The sequence below is a fragment of the Gekko japonicus genome, unplaced genomic scaffold (genome assembly GCF_001447785.1).
Source record: "Gekko japonicus isolate JY-2015 unplaced genomic scaffold, Gekko_japonicus_V1.1 scaffold2117, whole genome shotgun sequence".
Classification (NCBI taxonomy): domain Eukaryota; kingdom Metazoa; phylum Chordata; class Lepidosauria; order Squamata; family Gekkonidae; genus Gekko; species Gekko japonicus.
The window spans coordinates 50064-75644 of record NW_015176040.1 but is presented as its reverse complement, the minus strand read 5'-3'; the positions used below and the strand labels follow the sequence as shown (position 1 = coordinate 75644).

The 25581-nt window shown below is 54.2% G+C and overlaps 1 protein-coding gene across 1 annotated transcript in view; it reads left to right on the top strand.

Moving 5' to 3' along the window:
- The window catches only part of FANCM (Fanconi anemia complementation group M), an 86573-nt gene extending 61220 nt beyond the window's left edge, over positions 1 to 25353 (top strand). Inside the window, exons 15-23 of the mRNA XM_015426651.1 lie at positions 1711 to 3535; positions 7280 to 7356; positions 10833 to 10958; positions 12683 to 12839; positions 15670 to 15779; positions 16787 to 17347; positions 19828 to 20176; positions 24134 to 24425; positions 25182 to 25353. Coding sequence (XP_015282137.1) covers positions 1711 to 3535; positions 7280 to 7356; positions 10833 to 10958; positions 12683 to 12839; positions 15670 to 15779; positions 16787 to 17347; positions 19828 to 20176; positions 24134 to 24425; positions 25182 to 25296 — 3612 coding nt within the window. The 3' untranslated portion in view covers positions 25297 to 25353. The remainder of the gene's footprint in view (positions 1 to 1710; positions 3536 to 7279; positions 7357 to 10832; positions 10959 to 12682; positions 12840 to 15669; positions 15780 to 16786; positions 17348 to 19827; positions 20177 to 24133; positions 24426 to 25181) is intronic.
- The last annotated feature ends 228 nt before the right edge of the window (positions 25354 to 25581 follow it).

The following is a 25581-nucleotide window of genomic DNA, read 5'->3' as shown; positions in this document are numbered from 1 at the left end:
ACCCGACCGCTCAGCAATTTCATGGAGTGCCCACGAGTTCTTGTAGAAGCCCTCCCACCGTTGCCCCCCCCAAAGCACCAAGAATACAGAGCATCCCTTGCCCCAGACTGAAAGTTTCTATCGATATCTTGTGGCAAATAGCCACTGATGGACCTCTGCTCCATATGTTCATCCAATTCCCTCTAATAAGAACACAAGAGAAGCCGGTGTTGGATCAGGCCAGTGGCCCATCTAGTCCAACACTCAGTCACATGGTGGCCAAAGATACCAGGTGCCATCAGCCAGGACACTAGAAGCCCTCCCACTGTTGCCCCCCCCCCCGGGCCCAAAATACAGAGCATCCCTTGCCCCAGACCGAGAGCGGCTAACAGCCCCTGATGGACCTCTGCTTTAGGTGTTTCTCATAAGAACATAAGAGAGAAGCCAGTGCTGGATCAGGCCAATGGCCCATCCAGCAACAGTGGCCAAAAATACCAGGTGCCCTCAGGAGGTCCAGCAGTGGGGCCAGGACACTAGAAGCCCTCCCACTGTTTCCCCCCCCAGCACCAAGAATACAGAGTATCACTTGCCCCAGACTGAGAGTTCCTATCTGTACCTTGTGGCTAACAAACATTTTGCTGCTAGTACCATCGTACCATCACTATTTTACCATCATTGCCAACTGGCCCTGGGAAGAGAGAAGGACAGTGTCACGTGGCACTGACAGCACTGAGTGGGTGCACCATCTCTGAGACGTCATCTTTATGGAAGGTGATTCTGGAACATCTAGAGCACTTAATATGTCGTAACATTGTAGTGATGGTTTTATATGGTTTTAACCTGTTTTTATGTGTTGGCTTACGCCTATCTGTGAGCCGCCCTTATTTATAAAATATAAATAAGTCGTACCTGTTCAAATCCTGCTTCACACTGGAATTCCTCTCCAGAGGATGGCTACACAGTTTGGTGTAGTGGTTAAGTGTGCAGACTTTAATCTGGGAGAACCGGGTTTGATTCCCCACTCGTCCACATGCACCTGGCTGGATGACCTTGGGTCAGTCACAAGCTCTGGCACAGCTGTTCCTGAAAGAGCAGTTTGTGTCAGAGTTCTCTCAGCCCCACCCACCTCACAGGGTGTCTGTTGTGGGGAGGGGAAGGGAAGGGAGTTTGTAAGCCGCTCTGAGACTCCAAGTGAAGGGCCACGGGGTATAGCTCCAATCTCCTCCTCTTCTTCTTCTTCCTGCTTGCCCCTCCCATCTAGTTATAGAACGGAACACAGGTTCTCACAGTGAGCCAATGACCACATTCTTGAATTTGGCTTTAAGGAAAGAAGGACGGTGTACGGACACCTGTGAGCCAGAGCAGGCCTGCTAATATTCACGTTAACCCTTGGGGGGGGGGGGATCAGGGTGCTGTGGTTAGCTAACCTTGGGTTGATCAAAGCTGTCTGTAAAGTCTTCATTCAGCCTTTGGTTTTTATTGCAGAATGCACCGGGGGGGGGGGGTCAGGCTGAGGTGGCCTTTCCTGGGACACAGAGGACTAGGGCTGATTGAGCAGTTCTAGACAAGTTCTGACTTTTGTCTGCCTGCAGTAAAGCAGGAAATGAATGGCCTGGCAGCTGCAGTGGTTGACAGGTTCATGGCGGTCCAACCTGTACATGCCAGCATGTGTAAAAAAAACCCTGATTACTTTTTCTTTATTATTATTATTGTTGTTGTTATTTGAACCAGGGGGATTGTAGCTACGAACTGAGAATCCAGCCTTATTTTCACCCGGAAGATGTCGACGCCTCAGTCCTGAAGAGGAGTAAAAGTGTTCTTGATTCCTTAGCGGCTCCAAAGGCTTCCTTGTCCCGAAAAGCCCTGGGGGCAGCCTCCAAGGCGGACCCCTGCTCCTCCTCGCAGCATCTGGATGCAGAAGGCTGGCCTCTTTTCAAAGCAGCCCCCGTCCATTCTACTAAGCGGCCCCCAGCACCAAGGGCAGAGGTCGAGGGTCACAGCAAAGAGAGGGGCAGTCCTTCAGGCCTCCTGCTGCTGCTGGACGAAGACCCTGGCCCTGAGGCTTGGCCAGAGGGAAGCGAGGACCGTGGCGGGATGAGTGCAAGTGTCGCAAGAGACTCGCCACGGGCGGTTAAAGGCTGCAAATCAGGGGACGGCCTCAGTGTCGAGTCCGACTCCGGTTGCTTCTCAGAAGACAACTTGCCGCGTCCGTCTTCTCTGTTTTACCTTCCTGCACTAGAGAAGGACTCGCTCGCGCTCCCCGTCCCCTGTGCTGGGGAGGACCCCTCTTGCGGAAGAGAGGCCCTGCTAAGTGCAGCCAGGCTTCTCTCGCAGTCCCCTCCCTCTCTGAACCAACTCTTTGAATCCGAGGAAGCCAGCGCGTGTGCGGACAGGTATCCTCCGGCAAAACTGGCGACCTCCCCGGAGTCCCAGAGGCCGTCCGTGACATCCCAGAGCACCTCTGAGCTCCCCGGCTTCCCAAAACCGTCTCCCGTGAGTAACTGTGTTCTCGAGGCCTCTGTTGGCAATAATAATGATGACCTGGCCTGGGATGAGGTTTTCGATAGCAATGATGAAGTGCAGATTGGAACTGAAAGACGGGATTCGCCAGTGACCTCACGTGATCTGGCAGTGAGCTCTCTGCGAAGGGATGCGGTGGGGGGGAGAGAGGCCTCCTGTGAAAATCCAGGCGGAAATAGGAGCCCTGGTGAAGAACAAGGGTCTGGACTGTTGTTCCGAAGGGAGCACGCTTCTACGAGGAGCAGTCTATCGGAGGGGAAGGGCAGGAAGCGCTCAGGGCAACGGGGCTTGTGCAGCCAAGCCAGTACTCCGGCTGAAGATCCGGGAACCTCTCAGCGGCAGCCTTCCAGTGAGTGTGTCACAGACGGTCTTGGAGACCCTGTTAGTTCATTATTAAGACATCAGGACCAAGCTTTGGAAGCAGCTGATGATGCAGGGGAAGGAGCTCTGCCGCCCGAAGAGCCGTATGACGTCTCTCAGGAGTTGTTCTCCGTTAACTTTGACCTTGGATTTTCTCTCCAAGAATCCGAGGACGAAGATGCGGAGCCAGCAGGCCCCAAGGAAGATAACGGGAGTCACATCGCTGACGGTTCTCCGTCCAACGGCACGTCAGCAAGGGAATCTCCGTTGCCCTGGAGTCCCAGCTCTTTGGAAAGGCCGAAGGTTTCTACACCGGCACCCTCGCAGAACCCGAACTGTGGTCTAACGAGGACTGCAGATGTCATTCCGGGGGCTTCTCCTTGGACTCCAGCAGGAGACACACTGTGCCGATCACCAGGCCCTGCGAGATGTGGATTTTCTACCCCCAAAAGCGGACGAATGATGAACTCCCCCGTATCCAGAGGGGCCAAGCTGAACTGCTTCTTTGGAAACAGGCTGGGAAGCCCACGGGGGGCCGTCCCAAGCAAAGCAGGAACCGAGACTGTTAAAAAGCCCGCGGCAAAGCCCACTGACGGTATCGAGGGTTTTGCTTCACAAGGCACTGGAAGTGGGGAGTGCAAAAACCGAAAGAGCCACGACCTGATTTCTGCTGAAGGTAATATTCCAGTGGGTTGGGGACGAGGGATAGTGCAGACTGGACCAAGGCTCCCTCTAAGCTGTGGAGTCCTGTGAGCAAAAATTCTACTTGGTGAGCTCCTGGCATTAAAGTTGTGAGCGAGCGAGTTGGCTGCTGCATGAATTAATTTGCTCTGGAGCCCTCCTTCCTGAGCTAAGACAAAAATCTGTGAGCCGGAGGCTAACAAACTGTGAGCTAGCTCACACTAACTCAGCTTAGAGGGAACACTGGACTGGACTGCTGCCGCTGCCTGCTCCCTACAGGCTTTGGTATGCAGGCGAAAGTCAGCAGTTGGGGGCTTTTTATGACTCAGAAAGGGGGGGGGTATTCTGTTCTGTCAGCGGGAAGTGCCGTCAAGTCACAGCCGACTTATGTAGACTCCATGGTGGGGTTTTCAAGGCAAGGGATGTTCAGAGGTGGTTGGAACACACCCATGAACACGCATGAAGCTGTCTTCTTCTGAATCAGATCCCTCCGGGTCCATCAAAGTCAGTATCGAGGATGGCAGGGACTCTCCAGGGTCTCAAGCAGAGGTCTTTTACTTCACCTACTGCCTGATCCTTTTTACTGGAGATTCCAGGGAATGAACCTGCAGCCTTCTGCATGCCAAGCACAGGCTCTGTCAATGAGCCATGGTTTGCCATTGCCTGCCTCGATACAGCGACCCTGGTCTCCCATCCACTACTAACCAGGGCCAACCCTGCTTAGCTTCCCAAGATCTGGCGAGATCAGGCTGGCCTTACAGTAAATACGGTATATAAAATACAGTAAATACTGTATATAAAAAGTCCAACCTAGCCACGAATCTGTCCCCTTGGGAGTAACATAGGCCTCCTCTGACATAATCTTATTTGTGTTGCAGTTCCTGTACTTTAATAACCCATACCCTTTGTGGCGGAACATGTGTGCTCTGGCCTGCAGGCCCTATTCCGCCCTGCCTTCCAAGGTTTTTCTCAAGACCTGGAGAGGCACCTCTCTCTCTCTCTCTCTCTCTCGTAACTTGCCACCAGCATTGGACATTTGTACGGAATTGCCTGCTGAGAGGGTCAGGGCTCTCAGCTTCCCTTCCAAGGTCTGAGGCCTTATCTCTGTGTCTCCTGCTGCCTAGTGCCTGGTCACCACAGGGACAGTTTACTGCCTTGCGCACTCCTGGAAGAATAGCCTCTTGCCAACTGCCTGCTTTCCCCCGGTGTTCCTTTTAAAATAGCATGTCCAAGACGGTGGAGGTCTGTGTGGTACAGAGAACCACTACCAGCATCAAAAATTATAAAGTATTTATTAAAAAGAGAATATTTACAAGCATACTTTTAGCGCAGCACCAGACTGGGGGTGGGGGGGTAAAATGCAAATCCTCTGTCTCTCTCTCTATACAAGTCCTATCAGACTGCTTTACCTTAGATAGTTACAAATCCCTACCAAGTACCATTACCTTGAAGTTCCCTCCAGCTCTTTAGGCCAGCGTGTGGTCAAAAATGGCTGCCTTCCCAGAGGAGAGGTCTGCGTCCTCTCATGGACTCAGCATCCCAGGAAAAAGGACCTCCTTCCAGTTGCAAGGAGTTGTGGAACAGAGGTCGACTGACAGCTGTCAGCCACAAGGGATAGAGGGAACACTCTGTCTGGGGCAGTGGCGCTCTGTCTTCTTGGTGTTTGGAGGGCCACAGGGGGAGGGCTTCTGGAGTTCTGGCCTCACTGGTGGGCCTCCTGATGGCCCCTAGGTTTTGGCCACTGTGTGACACAGAGTGTGGGAGCCAACATGGCTTCTGTGATTTTCTTACCCCGACATCGAGTTGGTCTCTCTCTCTCGTGTGCTCCTGGACTCTAATCCAGCTGTTCTCCTGCCGACCACCATGGCTCCCCCCTCTGAAACGAACCTGATGTCAGGGTCCATAATCAGGTCACGCAACACAGGGCTTCATAAGAAGATAACTGTTTATTGGTAAATCCAGTAATAGAGACACGTGTACAGCTTGTGTCAGGAATGGTTATACTAGAATCAAACATCCCCCCCCCCCGGAAAGCATGAGCCAATGGATACATCTCGCGCGGGCGGGCCAAGCAAGTGAGCAAAGCAAAAAAGCCGTTAACTTTCCCAGCCGAGTAAACTGCAGCTGGAGCATCTACAAGGTCGAGCATAAGATAGCAAACAGTTAGTGAGCCAGGGAGAGCTGAGACAGAAAACGGGAGGGCACCACCTCCACATTCCAGACCCATGACGGGGCTACCTGACACCTGATTTGTGAGGCAGTTCAGCCAAGCACGTCATGCCTGGACACGCTGGAGGGTGTCGGATAGGGGCCGCTGTCACCAGACTTTTTGTGTCCTTCCAGAAACAGTCACAGCAGATGGTGGACACGACTGTCAGTGGCTCAGGTTAGGCATCCACAAGGCGCATTGAAAGTGAAAAGAAGGAGGATGACCCTCGAGAACCGGAGAGGCTTTTGAAGCCCTTCCCTAATCTCCTCAGCACCTGGTCTGGGATTGGCCTTGTCTCTTGTATCCCAATCTCATTTCTTGCACCTTCAATCTTTTACCAAGTTATACTCATTAGAAATCATAGTGTCACTGAGCTAGTAGGGCATAGCAACAGGCCTCATCGTTGCTCTGCGTGTGTGTTTGTGTGTCTGTACACAAAGAAATGCACAAATGAAGAAGAAGTAGAGATTGGATTTATACCCCACGGCCCTTCACTACCCAAGGGAGTCTCAGAGCGGCTTCCCCTCCCCACAACAGGCACCCTGCGAGGTAAGAGGGGCTGGGAGAGCTCTGACGGAAACGGCTCTTTTTCAAGAACAGCTCTTTTCAGAACTAGGGCTTGCCCAAGGTCATCCAGCCAGGTGCAAGTGGAGGAGGAGTGGGGAATCAAACCCGGTTCTCCCAGATTAGAGTCTGCGCACTTAACCACTACACCAAACTGGCTCTTGTGGCAAACCTTCTGAAACTGTACCTATAAAGACCTTCAGCCAAAGACCTGCTGCTTTGAATCTGTATGTGAGGTGCAGCTTTCTCTGCCCATGTCTGGGCCCGGCTGCCACGTTTCCTGAAACCAGGGGTATGCGCCAAAAAAGAGGAGGGGGGGGGGGGGGAAGGTAAGAGAAAATGTGATGGGAAGGGAAAAAATTGTGCCAGGTGGAGATGCTGCTTGTACCCAGTGTTCCCTCTAAGCTGAGCTAGTGTGAACCAGCTCCCAGTTTCTTGCCTCCGGCTCTCACATTTTTGTCTCAGCTCAGGAAGGATGGCTCCAGAGCAAACTAATTTATGCAGTAGGCAGATCGCTCGCTCACAACTTTAATGCCAGTAGCTCACAAAGCAGAATTTTTGCTCTCAAGCCTCCACAGCTTACAGGGAGCATTGCTTGTACCTGCTGTAGTTTGCGGAGCTTGCACTTGAGAAATGAGGGTTCTTCTGCTTGAAAGGAAAACCTGCGGGGCTTCAAGAGCCAGCAAGCAGGTCGTCCTCTGAGCCCTTCTCTCCTGCTGCCTTTGTGCGCGGGATCACTCTCTGCTTAGCTCAGCAAAGGGGCTGCACCTTGCTGTGTTCCTCTGGCAGGAAATACCGCGTGAGCCGTCAGGGGCAAGCCCTGCTGTGTGACCAGCCGTGCTAGCAGCGTATGCCAACAAGGAATTGCTTTTTGGAAAGCCCAGCCTGGTCTTTTTCGGCTGACTTACAAACCACGGTGTTTGGAACATCTCACTTGCTTCTCGTTCCCTGTTTCCTCCTCCGCAGCGGGAGCCAGCAGCGGGAGTGAAGATGAAGTCATTTTTATCGGGAAAAGGAAAAGAAATGTTTTGATGTCGCCAAATGTGAGTCATTCGCTTAAAATTTAAATGCCACCAAACCTCCAACAAAACTTCTCTCTGGAATTCCCAAACGCATTTCTAAATCTCTTTTCCCTTTCCCTAAGATTAATAACAGCTCTGAGGTTGACTCTCCAGTTCATGTTGTCAGAAAACGAAGACGTCCACTCAATGCAGTAAGTAGCTTTGTTAGCCGGTGGGGAAATAATTGCTTTCAAACATTTTGCTCAGCTTAACCAAAAGGTCAGATATTTTCCCGTACCCTTTGGAGCAACTTTATCTGCAGAAGGGCTGGTTAGATTGCTAATGTGGCAGGACCACATTTTAATCAACTGTTCGTCCTATTTGTTTCTGTTGCCCCATGACCGATAAACTTACTCAGGAGTCCTGGGTCAGGTACCTTATCAAAAGCCCTTTAGAAGTTCAAGTATGTAATGTCTGCTGGATCACCCTTGTCCAAATGCTTGTTAACCTCCTGAAAGAACTCCAGAACAGTTCATTTAGTTTCTCTGCAGCTTCATGCATTCATCTTACCATCTTCCTTAAGCAATCCCTTCACCCCTTTGTCATCCAGTGACCCAAACGCCTCCCTCATGAGTTTCCTGCTGTCAGTTATATTTGAGCATAAGAACATCAGAAGACGCCTGCTGGATCAGACCAGTGAGGGTCCATCTAGTCCAGCCTCCTGTCTCACACAGTGGCCAACTAGTTCCTCTGCAGGGCCAAAAACAGGGCAGAGAGGCCAAGGCCTTCCCCTGATCAGAACATCAGAAGAGCCCCACTGGATCAGACCAGTGAGGGTCCATCTAGTCCAGTCTCCTGTCTCACGCAGTGGCCAACCAGTTCCTCTGGAGGTCCAACAACAGGGCAGAGAGGCCGAGGCCTTCATTAGAACATCAGAAGAACCCTGCTGGATCAGACCAGTGGTCCACCTAGTCCAGCATCCTGTCTCACACAGTGGCCAACTAGTTCCTCTGGAGGTCCAACAACAGGGCAGAGAGGCCGAGGCCTTCATAAGAACATCAGAAGAGCCCTGCTGGATCAGACCAGTGAGGGTCCACCTAGTCCAGCATCCTGTTTCACACAGTGGCCAACCAGTTCCTCTGGATGGCCAATAGTAGGGCACAGAGGCTGAGACCTTCCCCTGATAAGAACATCAGAAGAGCCCTGCTGGATCAGACCAATGAAGGTCCACCTAGTCCAGCATCCTGTCCCACACAGTGGCCAACCAGTTCCTCTGGATGGCCTACAGCAGGGAACAGAGGCTGAGGCCTTCATAAGAACATCAGAAGAGGCCTACTGGATCAGACTAATAGTCCATCTAGTCCAGCATCCCGTCTCACGCAGTGACCAACCAGTTCCTCTGGAGGGCCAACAACAGGGCAGAGAGGCCGAGGCCTTCCCCTGATGTTTCCTCCTGGCTCTGGGATTCAGAGGACTAGTGCCTCTGAGTGTGGAGGTTCCCCTCGGTCACCATGCCCAGTAGCCGCCGATAGACCTCTCCTCCATGAATCTGTCTCATTCCCTTTTAAAGCTGTCTGTGCCCGTGGCCATCAAGACATCCTCTGGCAGCAAATCCCACATTTTAATTGCTTGCTGGGTAAAGAAGTCTTTCCTTTTGTCCATCCTGAACCTACTGCCCTTCAGCTTCATTGGATGCCCTCGAGGTCTAGTATTTTGGGAGAGAGAGAAAAAGTTCTCTTTGTGAACCTTCAATATAAACCTTTTTATATTTCCCCCCCCCCCCCTTAGTGATCTCTCTGTATATATAATTCTGTTTTGGTCATGGATTCTCCTGAACATTCCACACGCTCCCAAATCAGTTGGCTCCCTGATCTGTATTTCAGAGGGTATCCCTATCCACTGGCTGCGTTGCCTCAGTCCCGCCTCCAATATTCTAAACAGTTTGCTGTTCCTCTCCCCCCCATAGCCAGTTGGAACACAGAGGTCATTTGCATATGCGGCCTGATTGGCCTTTGCCTCTAGCCCAAAAGACATGGCATAGGAGGAGGTGCTTTTCTATCTTAGCTGCCACTGCATAGCCCCAAAGTAACATAAGCCAACCTCCAGGCAGCACCTGGAGATCTCCAGCTATTGAAACTGATGTCCAGATGACCAAGATCAGTTCTCCTGGAGACAATGGCTGCTTTGGGCAGTTACGGCCCTTTTGATACAACCCAAGACTGAATTTGCTTTTTGTTGCCGCCGCATCACACTGACTGCTCATATTCCGTTTACAGTCCACCCTTACCGCCAAGATCTCTTTCGCGTACACCACTCCCCAGAAATGTATCCCCCATCCAGTATTTGTGCTTGACGTTTTTTGTGGTTCGGTGTATAGCATAATTTGTAGACAGGTGAATGGACAGAGAGCCTCCAAGCCCAAACTGTTCTCCCTAGGACTGTGCCAGGAAACGGTCTATTTATTTTAATTTTATTTACATTATGAATAGCTCACCTTTCTCACGTGGACAGATAGATTACGTGGGGGGAGTCAGAACAATTCACAGGTTGGGACCAAAGTTCCCTCTAAGCTGAGGTAGTGTGAGCTAGCTCACAGTTTTTTAGCCTCCAGCTCACACGATTTTGTCTTAGCTCAGGAAGGACGGCTCCAGGGCAAACTAATTTATGCAGCTGCCAAATCACTCGCTCACAGCTTTAATGCCAACAGCTCACAAAGTAGAATTTTTGCTCACAAGACTCCACAGCTTAGAGGGAACATTGGATGGGACTCACCGGGACAGTGTGTGGAATGTGATGGAATAAAAATAGCGGTTATGCTTCTCATGTGAATTTTTATGCCTTACCAAATTGCCTGGGATCCTTTTCGGAATGATAAGTGAAAAAGACCAAAAAAAGCCGTGCTATACGCTATAAAAATATTATATTGTGATTATTTTTAACAATTACAAATGATCAGTGTATTAACAAACAGTTATAGCATCATAGCAGGAAGAAAGTCCAAGGTGTAGCATTTGAAGTTAACTAAGTTTTCCAGACTACCAAGCAATGCTCCCTCTAAGCTGTGGAATCTTGTGAGCAAAAATTCTACTTTCTGAGCTACTGGGATTAAAGTTGTGAGCGAGCCATTTGGCTACTGCATAATTTAGTTTGATCTGGAGCCAGCCTTCCTGAGCTAAGGCAAAAATGTGTGAGCCGGAGGCTAAAAAACTGTGAGCTAGCTCACACCGACTCAGCTTAGAGGGAACCCTGCTACCAAGTCGTTTCGAGAATCTTCCTCCAAACTGGACTGTCTCATATAGTTGTCTCCTGGTATCCATTCATTGTAGAGATAAAGTACTTTTAGAACCAATCTGTTCTATGTGGCGATTTCCGCATAATTCCTAAAGTGCAACTATGGTTGTAAACGGTCCATCTGGAAGGTGAGGTTAGAGCCTTTCCAACCATCAAAGCCGCACCCATGAAATGCTTGGAGCTGGCAGGGCCGGCTTCTTCATTCCAGCATTTGTGCCTCATTCCAGCTGGACTGGTCCAGCGACGAGAGCACGGGTTGTTCCCGGAAAGCCAACAGAACTGGTGCTGCAGAGAGCAGGAAGCCGGGCAGAGGGGTGAAGAGGCAGAAGCACTCGGACGGCAACACAATCAAGGTGAGTCTTGGCTGTTGTGAACCTTCCTGGTTCTGCTTCTGTGAACTGAGGAGAGGCCTATGAAATGCCATCTGGGGAAACGGGGGGCTGTCCTCACGGCAGGTGGGGCACGGGAAGGGTTCAGGGGCCGGCTGTAAACCTCGGACGGGGCCCTGCTCTGGGGCAGGGTGGAACCAAGTCTGAGTCCGGTGGCTGGGGGCAGGGAGAATCACACGGCCAATGGCCCCACTCCAAAGAAAAAGACGCTGCAGTTTTGCCTCCTTGCTTGAGAAGAGACAGGTAGTACCCAAAGATGGACTCTCACAAATAAGGATAAATCAGTCTCCAATTCTGACATATTTATTATCTTGGTTCTGTTCCTCTCCCCCCCACCCCCCAGTTGAACCCAAACAGACGACAGCCATGAACTAAGCTTATTATTCTTTTAATCTGTTAAGAACATCTTCGTTATTCTGCATGCTAATTCACTGCCCACCCTCTAGATGCATGGCTGTTATTTCTGTTTCCATTTCATTGTGTCTGGAGAAGTGTGTGCGTGCAACCAAAAGCTCACCTTGAATAAAACTGTGTCAGTCTTAAAGGCGCCCCTGGACTCGAACTCTGTCCTGCCGCTTCAGACCAGCACGGCTACCCACCAGATTCTATCTCCATTCCAGTTGACACACTGGGCAGCAGTGTTCCCTCTAAGCTGAGTTAGTGTGAGCTAGCTCACAGGTTTTTTAGCCTCCGGCTCACACATTTTTGTCTTAGCTCAGGAAGGATGGCTCCAGAGCAAACCAATGTATGCAGCAGCCAAATCGCTCGCTCACAACTTTAGTGCCAGTAGCTCACAAGGTAGAATTTTTGCGCACAAGACTCCACAGCTTGAAGGGAGCATTGCCGGGCGGCAGCCTTCGTTCTGACAGAGGGACCTTCCTCCACTTCAGTGGCTTTTCTGCTGGAGGAAGCCTTCTCACCTTGCTCCGTGGAGTGCTTTGTGGGGTGGAGGCCATTGTGGTTTGTAGCCCTTCTGCCAGGCTTGAAGTCTTCAGCCATCTTGGGCTACATCAAGATGGGTGGCCGTGTTCGTCTGTCTGTAGCAGGAGAAAAGAACCAGAGTCCAAGAGCACCTGAAAGACTAACAATGAGTGTGTCCAGAAGAGGGCAACCGGGATGGTGAGAGGGTTGGAATCCAAGTCTTACGAGGAAAGGCTGAAAGAGTTGGGTATGTTTAGCCTGGGAAAGAGAAGGCTTAGAGGGGACGTGATTTGCTGTCTTCAAGTATCTGTAGACAATGCAGCAGATCTATTCTCTCTTGCTCTGGATCGCAAGACTAGATCTAATGGGTGGGAATTACAAGGGAGTCGATACCGACGAAATATCAGGAGAAACTTCCTAAGTGTATGAGTGGTTGAGCAGTGGAGCAGTCTGCCTCGGGAGGTGGTGGATGCTCCTTCGCTGGGCATTTTCAAGCGAAGGCTGGGCGACCATCTTCCGGGTATGTTGTAGGGCTATCTTTCGGCTGTGCTCCTGCAGAGTGCAGGGGGTTGGACTAGATGACCTGTAAGGTCCCTTCCAACTCTGACATTCTATGATTCTATGATTTGTGGCAGGGGAGGAGCTTTTTTGAGTCACGTGGCTCACTTCTTCTGATATCTTGGGCTGACTCTGGGCCTTGTTGAAAGTGCATCTTGTACCCCTGGATCACCGTGAGAGCTGGCTGGAACTTTCTTGCCTTTATGCAGAATGCGGCCAAGCAGTTCCTGGATGAAGAGGCGGAGCTTTCTGACGAGGGCGGAGTGGAGGTTTCTTCTGACGAGGTGGATTCGGAGCAGGACCTGATGGGCTCCTCCCTCCATCAGTTTCTTGATGACGAGACGCAGATTATGCAAGACTTGAACGGTACGTGTGGAGGAGCTCTCAGCCTTTTCTGGGAAAGGGCCTTTATCTTGGGTCTTTATCTGGCTGTCGACAGGGGCAGCCGAGCCTGACGTCCTCTTGGGAAGCGGCGTGTCTTTTGCCCTCACCTGGAAGACCCAGGCCACCCCAACCTCATCCGATCTCGGAAGCGAAGCAGGGTTGGGCCTCATTAGTACGTGGATGGGAGACCACCAGGGAAGTCCAGGGTTGCTAAGGGGAGGTGGGGGATGGCAAGCCACCTCTGTTCATCTCCTGCCTTGACCTGGATGGGTTCAGGCCTCTGCCCCCTCTGGTCAGATCTCAGAAGCTCAGCAGGGCTGGCCTTGGTCAGTGCTTGGGTGGGAAGTCCACCAAGGAAGTCCAGGGTTGTGACGCAGAGGCAGGCGAGGGCAAACCTGCTCTGCTTGTGGCCTGACGGCACCTTCCTCCTCCACCACCACCACCACCAAGGGCAGCAGGTCCTACAGTGTAGTTTGCATAGACTAGAGGTTATTTGGTCCCGTGAAAGTATAGAGACTGAATGAGAGGCGGCCCCAGCATGTAATAACAGCACTGGGCAGAAGGCAAAGGAGGTTTACCCGGCAGAACATGATCACGTGACGCTGCTTTCCACTGAGTCAGTGATTGGTCCGTCGAGGTCAGTCTTGTCTCCTCTGATGGGTAGTGTCTTAGGCAGAGGCAGGTCTTTCCTGCAACCTATCGCTTGGCTCTTGTTTTTAACTGGAGATGCCGGGGACTGAACCTGGGACCTTCCGCATGCCAAGCAAGTGCTCTGCCACTGAGCCACAGCCCCTCTTTACAGCTCTCCAGGGTCTCAGGCGGAGGTCTTTCCCATCACCTCCTGCCTGGTCCTTTTAACTGGAGATGCCAGGGATCGAATCTGGGACCTTCCGCATGCAAAGCAGGTGCTCTGCCACGGAGCCACCAAGGCCCCTTTCTGTCGTCATGTGCTTCTGGCAGAGGATAGGCTTGGGGGTGGCAAGCCGGTATGTCTGAGCCACTTGGAAGAGAAGCTGAACAAGACGACTGACTGGGGATGTCTGCGCAAGGGCTGGAACCGGTGGCAGGGGAGGGGGGGGGACAACGGGGAGGCCTTGCGTCCAAGCCCAGCCTGAGGCCAAAAAGAGCCATGCTGGTGTACCGGGGCCTCACCCTGCCAGCGCCAGTGCCTTTGCCCACAGCCGTTCAGGAGCCGGGGGCTTCCTAGCAGCAGGCCTTGCTGGACTGCAGTGAGAAGTTTTTCCCCTTTGCCCCGGAGCATTTAGGGAGGTAGATTGGAATAAACCAATGGTGGGAGACGGGGCTTAGTACCTAGGAGATGAGAGGGCTGACTCGTGAGGATAGGTCCCTTCCTGAAGAAGCTTCCTTCCCACCCACCACAGATCTAAACAATCAAGAAAGATGCTTTGAGTTTGGGATTCGATTGCGTACAATATTTTCTAAGCCGTTTCCCGATGGAAATGGCTCAAGGCAGCCTGCAAGACGATCAACTCATCAGGAGAAAAGGCAGCCACAGGAAGCCTCGGGGAAGCCCCGGAGAGCAGAGAATGAAGCTGCCGGCCCGCTTCCCCGGGGAGGCCGTTGCGTAGAAGAAGATCCCCCCCACACACACACTGGAAAGGCCCAGTATGGCGTCCTTCCAGGTCCGTCTTCACAAGTGGATCCGGGAGGGGCCATGGCTCAGAGGCAGAGAGCACGTGCTTGGCATGCAGAAGGTCCCTGGCTCAGTTCCCAGCCTCTCCAGTTAAAATGATGAGGGGATGGGAAAGACATCTGCCTGGGACCCTGGTGTGTCGCACTAGAACACAGGTTCATTTAGGGCTCAGTGGCAGAACGGCTGCTTTGCAGGCTAAGGGCCCCTCGTCGTTCCATCCCCGGTTAAAAAGGGCCAGGCAGGAGGTGATGGGAAAGACCTCCGCCTGGGACTCCGCCGGAGAGCCACTGGCAGTCTGAGTGGGCGATACTGACTCTGGTGGGCCATATGTGGCATGTAGAAGGTCCCGGGTTCAATCCATGGCGGCCTCTCCAGTGTCGAGGACCAGGCAGTAGATGATGTGGGATGTGGAAGACTTCTCCTGCCCGAGACACCCTGGAGAGCTGCTGCCAGTCTGAGCAAACAATGCTGACCTTTCTGGACCAGGGGTTTGATCCAGTATGAGGCAGCTCCATGTGAACATGTACGGCCTGTAGGAGGCCCCAAGTTCAACCCCCCCCCCCCCCCCCGGTATCTTCAGCTAAGAGGACCAGGCAGTGGGTGATGTGAAGAACTTCCGCCTGAGAGACCCCGGAGAGCCCTCCGCCAGCCAGAGTAGACTGTCACGACCTCCGGGAAGTGGGGGTCTGATTGGGCGGAAGGCCACTTTGTGTGTTCTTGTGTGTGTTCCCCCCGCCCCGGGGGGGAGGAGTGAGCCCCTCCTGCCAGGCCGGGGGGGGCTCTTTGCATCGGGCCAGACAGGTGCCTGGTCTACCTGGGCCAAAGCGGGAGAGGCTGAAGTGATCCCCAGGAGGCTGCTGGGAAGGCCCTCCGTTGGCTGCCGCGGCACGCGGAGCGGCTCACCACGTGGGTCCCGCCCCTTGGCCCGGAGGAGGGCTCTGTTTCCCTGCCAGCCACAGAGGGCGGAAGGCAGCCGCTCCCCGTGGTGGGAACGGGCTTTGTCAGGGGCTCTGTTCTGCACCTGGAGAGTGCCGAAGGGCCTCTGTGGCTCTGTGACGCCGACGGCTGTGCTCAGGCCGGCCCTAAGCGAAGCACCTGTTGGCCTGGGGCCTCCGCTCTCCCTCCTCCGCCTGACTGCTTTTGCTCCCCTCTGTTCAGAGTCCGAGATGCAGGCCGTTTACCTGAAATCCGTGCGTAGCCCAGCCGTCAGCAACAGGCGGGGCAGGACAGTGCCGAAGCCGTACAACCCGGCAGCCATTTTCTCACAGGTAGGGCATCGGAAGAGGGGGCGGAGGGGGGGAGGCTGCACGGGACCCCGGATTTGCCCTCCTGAGGCACAAACATGGTGGGACGGCTGGTTTTTTTATCCCCCTTCTGAACCTGGTTGGTGCTGGAATTGGTTCCCTTTGGAGGCTCTGTTTAAGGGCTGATTTGTTTTTCTGGCTAAATTGACCCAGCTGGGCCCAACGTGTGGTTTTCACTTTGCATGTTTCTGTCAGAGAATAAATGGGGGCAGTTTAGTGGCGGCTCTTGTACTCATCATCAGAGCAGACCAGGAGCTCAGTGCTTGGAGCCCCAGAAATACCTCCTGTCCAGGAGCTCATTTCAGCATTTCAGAGGTTGCAGAAGCTCCCGTTGTAAACTTCTGGATTGCCCGGTTGGTGTAGTGGTCAAGAGCAGCAGGAGCCTAATCTGGGAGAGCCAGGTTTGATTCCTCACGCCACCTCCACATGCAGACAGCTGGGTGACTCTGGGCCAGTCACAAGTTCTCTCAGAGCTGTTCTCTCAAGGGGCAGTTCTCAGGAGAGCTCTCCCAGCCCCACCTGCCTCCCAGGGTGCCTGTTGTGGGGAGGGGAAGGGAAAGGGGTTTGTGAGCCGCTTTGAGACTCCTTCGGGTAGTGGAGGGCCATGGGGTATAGATCCAATCTCCTCTTCTTCTTCTTGACGTGCGGTCCGTGCCATTTTTTCCTAAAGTGCCAGAACTCCAGGCGGAACTGGACTGCCGCTTACTACCACAAAAGGCATTCCCGAATCCCTGTGAGATGCTGTAGACATCTGTAAAGAACAAAACAGTAGGGTCTTCTCAAGGGTAGCACCGTTCTGGGAGGAAGCAGTAAAAGGAAGCTTTCACAAGCTGCCAGTTCCGGAGGGTCAGTGGCGTCTGTGGCCCCAGGCCCTTGGGCTAGTCAAGCGGAGCGGCCTGCGGATCTTCATCCTTCTGCTTTCCGTCTTAGGACGAGTGCCAATAACTGCCTGGGTCCTACTCTCTTTCCAGGTCCCAGAGCCGGACGAGAGCTACTTAGAGGACAGCTTCTGTGTCCGGGAGGGCGAGGAGGAGGAGGAGGAGGTCCAACCCAAAGGCAGCTCGAGCGACGGGGAGGAGATCTGCCTCAACTTTGACCTGTTAGAGGAGGAGAGTTTTGCAGACGGGGGGAGGAAGCAGTACCGTACCCGGCGCAGGAGGAAGCTGAAGGAGGCCTGTGCAGAAAAGCCCCAGAATGCGCCACCCCTGCGGAAGAAGCCCTCCCGAGTTCAGATTTTGGACGATTCTAGTGAAGACGAAGGAAGGGCCAGTCCGGAGCCGCTGGTGGGATTGCCGCCCAACGTGGAACCCGGGGCTGCTTCTCGCTTAGCCCTGCCAAGGGCTTTGGACAGCTCCCTGCCCCGCAGGATTCCCACCCCAAAGAGCCGGATCCAGCCGCCCCAGGAGAGCAGAGCCCGGGGACTGCTAGCCCTGAAAGCGTCTGTGGCCGAAGAACTGGACTTCCGCCCTCCTCAGGACAAAGGCCCGGGCAGGTCTGAACTGCTCGGTCGGGACCTCCGAAGTACACTCCAGGTACGTCCTCCCCCCATCTCGGGTGCCTGCGGCACGGCTAGCACGGTGGGGTCAAAGAGCAAGGAAGGTTGGATCCCCTTGCCCGGGGGCTGGGTGCCTCACTTCCTCACAGCACCCCTGGCAGCCGGTTGCTCAGAGCCAGTTTGGTGTGTAGTGGTTAGGAGCGAGCGCGGACTCTAATCTGGGAGAACCGGGTTTGATTCCCTACTCCTCCACGTGCAGCTGCTGGATGACCTTGGGTCAGTTACAAGTTCTTTCACCGCTGTGCTCTCAGGGGCAGTTCTCAAAAGAGCTCTCTCAGCCCCACCCACCTCACAGGGTGTCTGTTGTGGGGAGGGGAAGGGAAAGGAGTTTGTAAGCTGCTCTGAGACACTAAGTGAAGGGCAGGGTATAAATCCAATCTCTTCTCTTCTTCCTGGGTGGGGAATTTCGGAGAAGGAGGTTCACGACCTCCCAAGATGCTTTGCAGATTTACTAATGGTTTAGGGGGGGGGAATGGATACGCTGCCCCTGCAGACGCCTGGTTGTGGCAGCTCACAAAGAAAAGTGTGGTAAAAACCATTAAAAACAAGTCATAAGAAGGATAAATCTCAACAAACAGTTAGAAACTTGGCCAGGGGCACAGAAACGGCACAGATTTTTATTTTTTTTATTTATTATTCAATTTATACCCCGCCTTCCCCACAAAGGGCTCAGGGTGGCTTACAGATAGGGCACTTTGTGCCAATAAATAGACAGAATAAAACAAGATCATTAAGAAGTGATCTAAGAAGTTACACTAATCAAAAAGATGGTATTCAGTTGATGATGTTCAGATGATATTGTCTGTATCCCAGAACAACCGTACTGGTCCACCGCGCCACTGCAGTATGATCTTCCAGGGCCATTCCGTTCCCAGTTGTTTGAGGGATCGTTGGTGGCAGTGGCGGCTCCTACTCAAAAGCCTGGCGGAAGAGCTCCGTCTTGCAGGCCCTGCGGAACTGTGCCAAGTCCCGCAGGGCCCTGATCTCCTCCGGGAGCTCATTCCACCAGGTAGGAGCCTCCACCGAAAAGGCCCTGGCCCTGGTTGCCACGAGCCGGGCCTCCCTGGGGCCTGGGGTTACCAGGCGGTGTTGTGCCCCGGACCGAAGTGCTCTCTGGGGTATGTACGGGGAAAGGCGGTCCCTTAGGTTTGTTGGACCCTGGCCATTTAGGGCTTTAAAGGTGAGCACCAGCCCTTTGAAGCGAATCCGGAACGCTGTTGGCAGCCAGTGCAGCGCTTTCAGCACAGGCCGGATGTGCTCTCCTCGGGGGATGCCCATCAGCAGCCTGGAATGAAGGTTATGAAAAAATCGTCTCAGGTTTGAAGGCAGCGATAAAAAGACGCTGCTAAAGACTCAGTCCCTGGGGCGGGAAGGGACATTTTGTCCCATTGCCTGGAAGAGGGCGGGGCAGGTGGGCCACAGGGGGGAAGGGGGGGGAAAGGCCACAAAGTCGCAGCCGGCTTACGGCCCCACCCCTCATGGGGTTTTCGAGGCAATAGATGGTCAGGGGTGACTTCTGGGCGTGGAACAGCAGAGTCACTGCAGGTTTGGAGGGGGAGGTACGCCCCGCCCCGCCCACTTCCTAAAACCACTTTTGGCAGAGCCGGCGTAGAGGCCGGGCCCCCTCTCAGACACTTCCGTCTTCTGTGCAGGTTCTGAAGGGCGAATCCAACTCCCAGCCGTGGCCAGAAGCCAGCAGAGGCTCTCCGGGAAGTGTCCCGAAGGGCCAATGCTGAACAGGCCCCTTCTGTAGGCCGGGGGGCACCCCTGGAATCCTGGCCCCAGGCAGTGGGCACAGTCACACAGCGGCTGCCACAGGAGGCGGGGTCAGTCACAAAACGGCTGCCGGGAGAGGTTGAGGCAGCCGCAGAATGCCTGGGAGCCAGGCTGTACGTCACTCTGAACAGTAACTTTTAGTCGTTGGAGATTTTCCGGGTTGTGTGGCCGTGGTCTTGGCATTGTAGGGCCTGACAATTTCCCCTGCAGCTGAGACTGGCATCCGAGGTCTAACACAGAAAGATGGGGGACTCTCTGTGTCAAGATGAGAAGGAAATGGTAGGCAGAAGGTGGAGTAGGGCTGAGTCGTTATCTTGTAGGAGTTCCCCAGGCTGTGAACATGCTAATGGAGGAGCTTTCCTGAGGAGGTTCTTTTGTATGTGGATGGGCTGTTGAAATTCTAAACTTATCTGTAGCGCTGTTGTAAGATGTGGAGCATTTTGTGTTTTTAATAGTGACTCTTCGCCTTTTCCAGCAGAAGCTCTGTTTAGCAGGATGGCTTTTGATTTGCATAGCCAATCAGAAGCCCTGTTGGGCAAATGCCCCATCCAGCCCCGCCCACTTCCTAAAACCACCTGGCAGGTGCCCTGGTGCCCCCCGCGGGCTCCATGTTGGAGACCCCTGCTGTGGCTGTTGTCTGATCCAAGCATGGGTAGTGATGCGGTGCTGTGATATCTTCAGCCAGGAGAGTCTTCGGAGCTGCCGGCCGCCCCCCGCCCCGCTCCACGGCTGCCCCCGCCGGGCTCCCCGGGGAAACCAGCGCCCCTCTGCATCCTGGCGGACAGCCGAGAGATCTCCTCGGGGCCCGACGTGATCTCCGCCCTGAAGGCCCTCCACGGCGTCAAGGTCCAGGTGTGCTCGCTGGGCAGCTGCGATTACATTGTCAGCAGCCGGCTGGCGGTGGAGAGGAAGTGCCAGGCAGAGCTGCTGAACGGGGCACAGCGGAGCAAGGCGGCCCAGCGGGTGCAGCAGCTGAGGAGCAAGTTCGACCGGGTCTGCGTGATCCTCGAGAAGGAGAGAGCCCGGGCAGGTGGGTGCCGGGGCCCGGCCTGCCCTTACACAGGCTCACAAAGGGGAAGGGGACTGTCTGCTTATCTACGCTCGGCAGGGGTTATTTCGTGGGAAAAGAGGTGCAGGGGCTCATTAGAATCACTCATTAGCATCACTCATTTGCATATGCCACACCCCCTGACGGCACCGGAAGTGTGTCAGAAGGCAACACCCACTGCTCAGGCTCCACTGGACTGTTTTGGATGGCTAGCTATTTTTTTTGGGGGGGGGAACATGCAGATCTGCCCTCGCAGAGGAGGGAGGGCTTGTACCTGAACAAAACTTGGTCTTGAAGGTGCCACTAGACTGTTTTGGATTGCTAGCTATTGGGGGGGACGGACGTGCAGATCTGTCTGGGAATGTGCAGATCTGCCCTCACAGAGGAGGGAGAGCTTGTACCTGAATAAAACTGGGTCTTAAAGGTGCCACTGGACTGTTTTGGGCCCGGGGGAGCTCTGCAACTTACCTGGCTGCTTCTTGCTCTGACTGAGGGCTGCTGGGAGCAGGGGGGGGGGCTTGTTGCATGTGCCCACCCCCTGGGCTCTTTACTGCCGGAGCTCCGCTCCTGTGCGCTCCTGCAGGAAATGACCCCTGATGCTATGTATAATCCACCAGTCTCCCTGAGATGCCAGGCAGATGACACAGAACAAGTCAGTACAGCTCAACCCCCGTCAGAAGTGTGGAGCATGATGTCATCCTTCAGGGCTTCCGCCTTCCCATCCAGCATGACTTCTGTCATTAGATAAACGTATGGAGCAGAGGTCCCTCAGGGGCTATGAGCCGCAAGGTCTAGATAGGAACTCTTGGTCTGGGGTAAGGGATGCTCTGTAGTCTTGGTGCTTGGGGGGGGCAACAGTGGGAGGGCTCCTAGTGTCCTGGCCCCGCTGCTGGACCTCCTGAGGGCACCTGGTACTTCTGGCCACTGTGTGACAGTGTTGGTGCAGCGGTTAAATGTGCGACTCTAATCTGGGAGAACCGGGTTTGATTCCCCCCTCCTCCACTTGCAGCTGCTGATGTGACCTTGGGTCAGTCACAAGCTCTGGCACAGCTGTTCTTGAAATTTTCTGTCAGAGCTCTCTCAGCCCCACCCACCTCACAGGGTGTCTGTTGTGGGGAGGGGAAGGGAAAGGAGTTTGTAAAACGCTCTGAGACTCCGAGTGAAGGGCGGGGTATAAATCCAATCTCTTCTTCTCTTCTTGGATAGGGATGTGCATTCGGTTAGGACGAACCAAAAAACAAAACAAATAATGCTTATTCAGCATTATTCTGGCCTGCCGAAAGCCGGATCAGATTCTCTTATCTGATTCGACTGGCTGAACAGGGATTCCCCGAATGGATGCTATATATTCAGCATCCATTCGGGGAATTCCTTTGCTGGGCGAGGAAGGGAAAGTGTTTAAATTTAAAACATTTTCCCTTGCTTCTGGGGCTGGTGCCACCTCAGCAGAGTGATTCCCCGGCCAAGGGAAGAAATTTAAACTTTAAATACCTTCCCTTGCTGAGGAGTCGCGTGGTGAAGGCAGCGCGAGCCCCAGAAGCAAGGGAAAGTGTTTTAAATTTAAACACTTTCCCTCCCCCCCCCCACTTTGGCCGGTGGGCTGGAGAAAGCCTCCCCGCTCTTTCCAGGCTTGCTCGCCTTGGCGGGCAGGCCAGGGATGGAGGGCTGACTCCAGGCCTTCCCTGGCTCCCCTGCCTCTGCAGGAGGGCCGGGGAAGGCACGGGGAGGCCTTTAAATGCCTCCCCGCTCCTTCTAGGGCTTTCCCCGGCTCGCCCGCCTCGGTGGGCAGGGCTGGGGAAGCTGGCTCCAGGCCTCCTCCGGCTGGAAGCGGGCAGGCCAGGGGAGGCATTTAAATGCCTCCCCGCTCCGTCTTAAGCCTTCCATGGCTTGGCGGGCAAGGCAAGGGGGCAGCCAGCTCCCATCACTGAAGGGAAGGCAAATGGCTTCTTCCCCTCCATGAAGGGAGTGTGCCGCCTCTGCGGCATGACTCCAGGGGGATTTAAACTTTAAACCGCTCTGGAGTTGCGCCGCCAAGGTGGCAGGCTCCCTTCATGGAGGAGAAGAGGCCATTTGTCTCCCCTTCAGTGATGGGGGAACACCCCCCTCCCCCCCGTCAAGGGGGGATTATTCTACCCTATGGGGACACTCCAAATAGATCTAAACCTGAAAATTTCAGATTTATTTTTTTTTGGTGCACACCCCTAGTGTTGGACTGGATGGGTCATTGGCCTGATCCAACATGGGCTTCTCTTACGTTCTTATGTTTCCAGGGTTTAGTTTCAGTCTGTTTAACCCCAGCAGCCAGTCAGCCAGCAGTTTCGGATTTCTGCCGCATTCCCAGGAGATTTGGATACGTGTATATATAGAGCCGGGTACCGTCAGCATACTGATGACAACCAACCCCAGGACCAATGCTCCCTCTAAGCTGTGGAGTCTTGTGAGCAAAAATTCTACTTTCTGAGCTGCTGGCATTAAAGTTGTGAGTCTAGAGATTTGGCTCCTGCATAAATTAGGTTGCTCTGGAGCCACATCCTTGCTGAGCGGAGACAAAAACGTGTGAGCCGGAGGCTAAAAAACCGGTGAGCTAGCTCACACTAACTCAGCTTAGAGGGAACACTGCCTAGGACTACATATGATTTGTCCTAAAGGCTTTTCTCAGAGATTGAAAAGCATGGGGGAAAAGGATTATCATACCTTGGGAGACCCCACAGGATAAGTCCGATGACCACTGGTCTCCAACAGCAGAGTCCTCTGAGTTTGGCCAGGGAGGGGCGATTTGAGCCATTCCGGGACATCCCCCCGATGCCTGCTGCTGCCCCTTGGCCCAGAGGCTGCTGAGCTGAGAGGGGCATGGTGCTCGCTGTCGTTCAGCCAGCCGGGTGATGACTGCTACACAAGGAGGAGAACTGGGCTCTTATTTAGACAAATGAAACAGCATCGCCCCCACAGGGTTCCAGTCCAGTGGCAGCTTTAAGACCCAACCAAGTTTTAATCCAGGTATAAGCAAGCACACTTCTTCAGATACAGTGAAAGAGGATTTCCTCCACCATTACATAAAGGAAGAGAGAGGGTGGGGGGTTAGAAGAAGAAGAGGAGGAGGAGATTGGATTTATACCCCGACCTTCACTACCCAAAGGAGTCTCAGAGCGGCTTACAAACTCCTTTCCCTTCCCCTCCCCACAACAGACACCCTGTGAGGTAGGCGGGGCTGAGAGCTCTGACAGGAACTGCTCTTATCCAAGAACAGCTCTTATCAGAACTATGGCTTGCCCAAGGTCATCCAGCCAGGTGCAAGTGGGGAAGTGGGGAATCAGACCCGGTTCTCCCAGATCAGAGTCCGCACACTAGTTGCCGGAAGGGCTACTTAGAGGAGGAAGAGGCACATTGTCAAACATTTTCGAAAGGGCTGTAAAGGGGGATGAGTTTAGAGAAAAGGAGGGGCAAGAGGGAAAGGAGAGATGCATGAAACAGAAGTCATCTGAGTCTTGGTGAAGTTTGGGGGAGAGGCCGTGGCTCAGGGGAAGAGCACCTGCTGGGCATGCAGGAGGTTCCCGGTTCTATCCCCGGCAGCATCCCCAGTTGAAAGGACCAGGCTGTAGGTGATGGGAAAGACCTCTGCTTGAGACCCTGGAGAGAGCCGCTGCCAGTCCAAGCAGGCAATGCTGCCCTTGACAGGCCGAGGGTCTGATTCGGTATCAGGCAGCTTCACGTGTTTGGGGAGGGGCTGTGGCTCAGTGGGAGAGGCCCTGCCTGGCACGCAGGAAGTCTCGGGTTCAGTCTACGGCATGGGTGTGGCACGGCTGGCCCTCCAGAGTTCCCAAGTCTCTTTCCGTCCCTTGGGCATCCCGGCAGCTGTGCAAACGGTTCCAGCCGGCGCATGAGCACAAGAACCTCCCCCTCCCCTTAGAGACGTCTCATCCTCGTGCCTTGCCCTTTCAGGAGAGGCCCAGAAGGGGTTCCACAGAACCAAGCCCTACGACGGCGTGCTGTCGGCGTTCATCCGGGCGGGGATCCGGGTGCTCTTCAGCTCCTGCCAGGAGGAGACGGCCGAGCTGCTGAAGGAGCTGTCTCTGGTGGAGCAGCGCAAGAACGCCGCCATCCTCGTGCCCACGGAGGTGCAGGGCCCCCGGCGAGACGCCCTCCAGTTCTACCTGAGCGTGCCCTGCGTCAGCTACGTGACGGCCCTGGCCCTGTGCCACGGCTTCCGCTCTGTGAAGGAGGTGGCGGACAGGTACGGGGTCGCGCGGGTAGATCGAGATGGGTGGCCACCAATGTTCCCTCTAAGCTGTGGAGTCTTGTGTGCAAAAACTCAACGTTGTGAGCTACTGGCATTAAAGTTGTGAGCAAGCGATTTGGCTACTGCATAAATTACTTTGCTCCGGAGCCCCATCCTTCCTGAGCTGAGACAAAAATGTGTGAGCTGGAGGCTAAAAAACTGTGAGCTAGCTCGCACTAACTCAGCTTAGAGGGAACACTGGTGGCCACGCCAGCCCATCTACAGTGGGAGAAAAGAGCCAGAGAGTCCAGGAGCACCTTGAAGACTCACAACGTTTGTGGCAGGGGAGAAGCGTTTGTGAGTCACCGTTCATTCACGAAAGCTCCTACTTTGCCACCAACTTTGTTAGTCTTCAAGGTGCTCCTGGTCGCATGAGGGTGGCTCCAGGCGCGGGGGGAGGGGGGCCATGAAGCCCACGTGGCTGTTGCAAGAGAGGGGAGGCCGCGGTTTCCCCCTCCCGCCGTGGTGGTCCGTTGCTGGACATCTCCCCAGTGATTGTCTCGCCCTTTTCGAAACGGCCTTCCCACACCCGATGGCATACCTCCTTTCTCCTCTTTGCTCCCCCACTTGCCATATCCTGGGATTCTGGGGGAGGAGAGGTAGGAGCGGGCCGTCCACTGTGTCCCACTGCAGACTCCTGGAGCAACTGGGACCCTGATTCCGTGCCTCCTTGCAGAGACTCACCGTTGCTTCCCCTCTCCCCTTCCCTAGTTCTCCGAGCGAGCTGGCGGCCCGGGCCCGGCTGAGCCAGCAGAAGGCCGAGGAGCTCCACCGCTACCTCCGCTACGGCTTCGACAAGCAGATGCTGCCCGAGAGGGTCACGTGACCCGCCGTGTGACTCCGAGCCAGCAGCCGCGCCAAACAGATGCACTTTACCGCAATCGCCTGCCGATCTTGTAAGATGTGTAAATAAAGACCTTGGGGGGAAATCCAGTCTCTCGTGCAGCCTCCTCTCCTCCTCCGTAGGATCGGCAGGGGAGGAGAAGCCCTTCCCCCTTTGGAAAAGTGCGGCGGAGGGCGACCGAGATGGGGGGGGCGGGTTGGAGCCCCTTCCCTAGGAGGAGAGGCTCAGAAAGCGTCTGGGACTTTTCAGTTTAGAAAAGAGAGGACT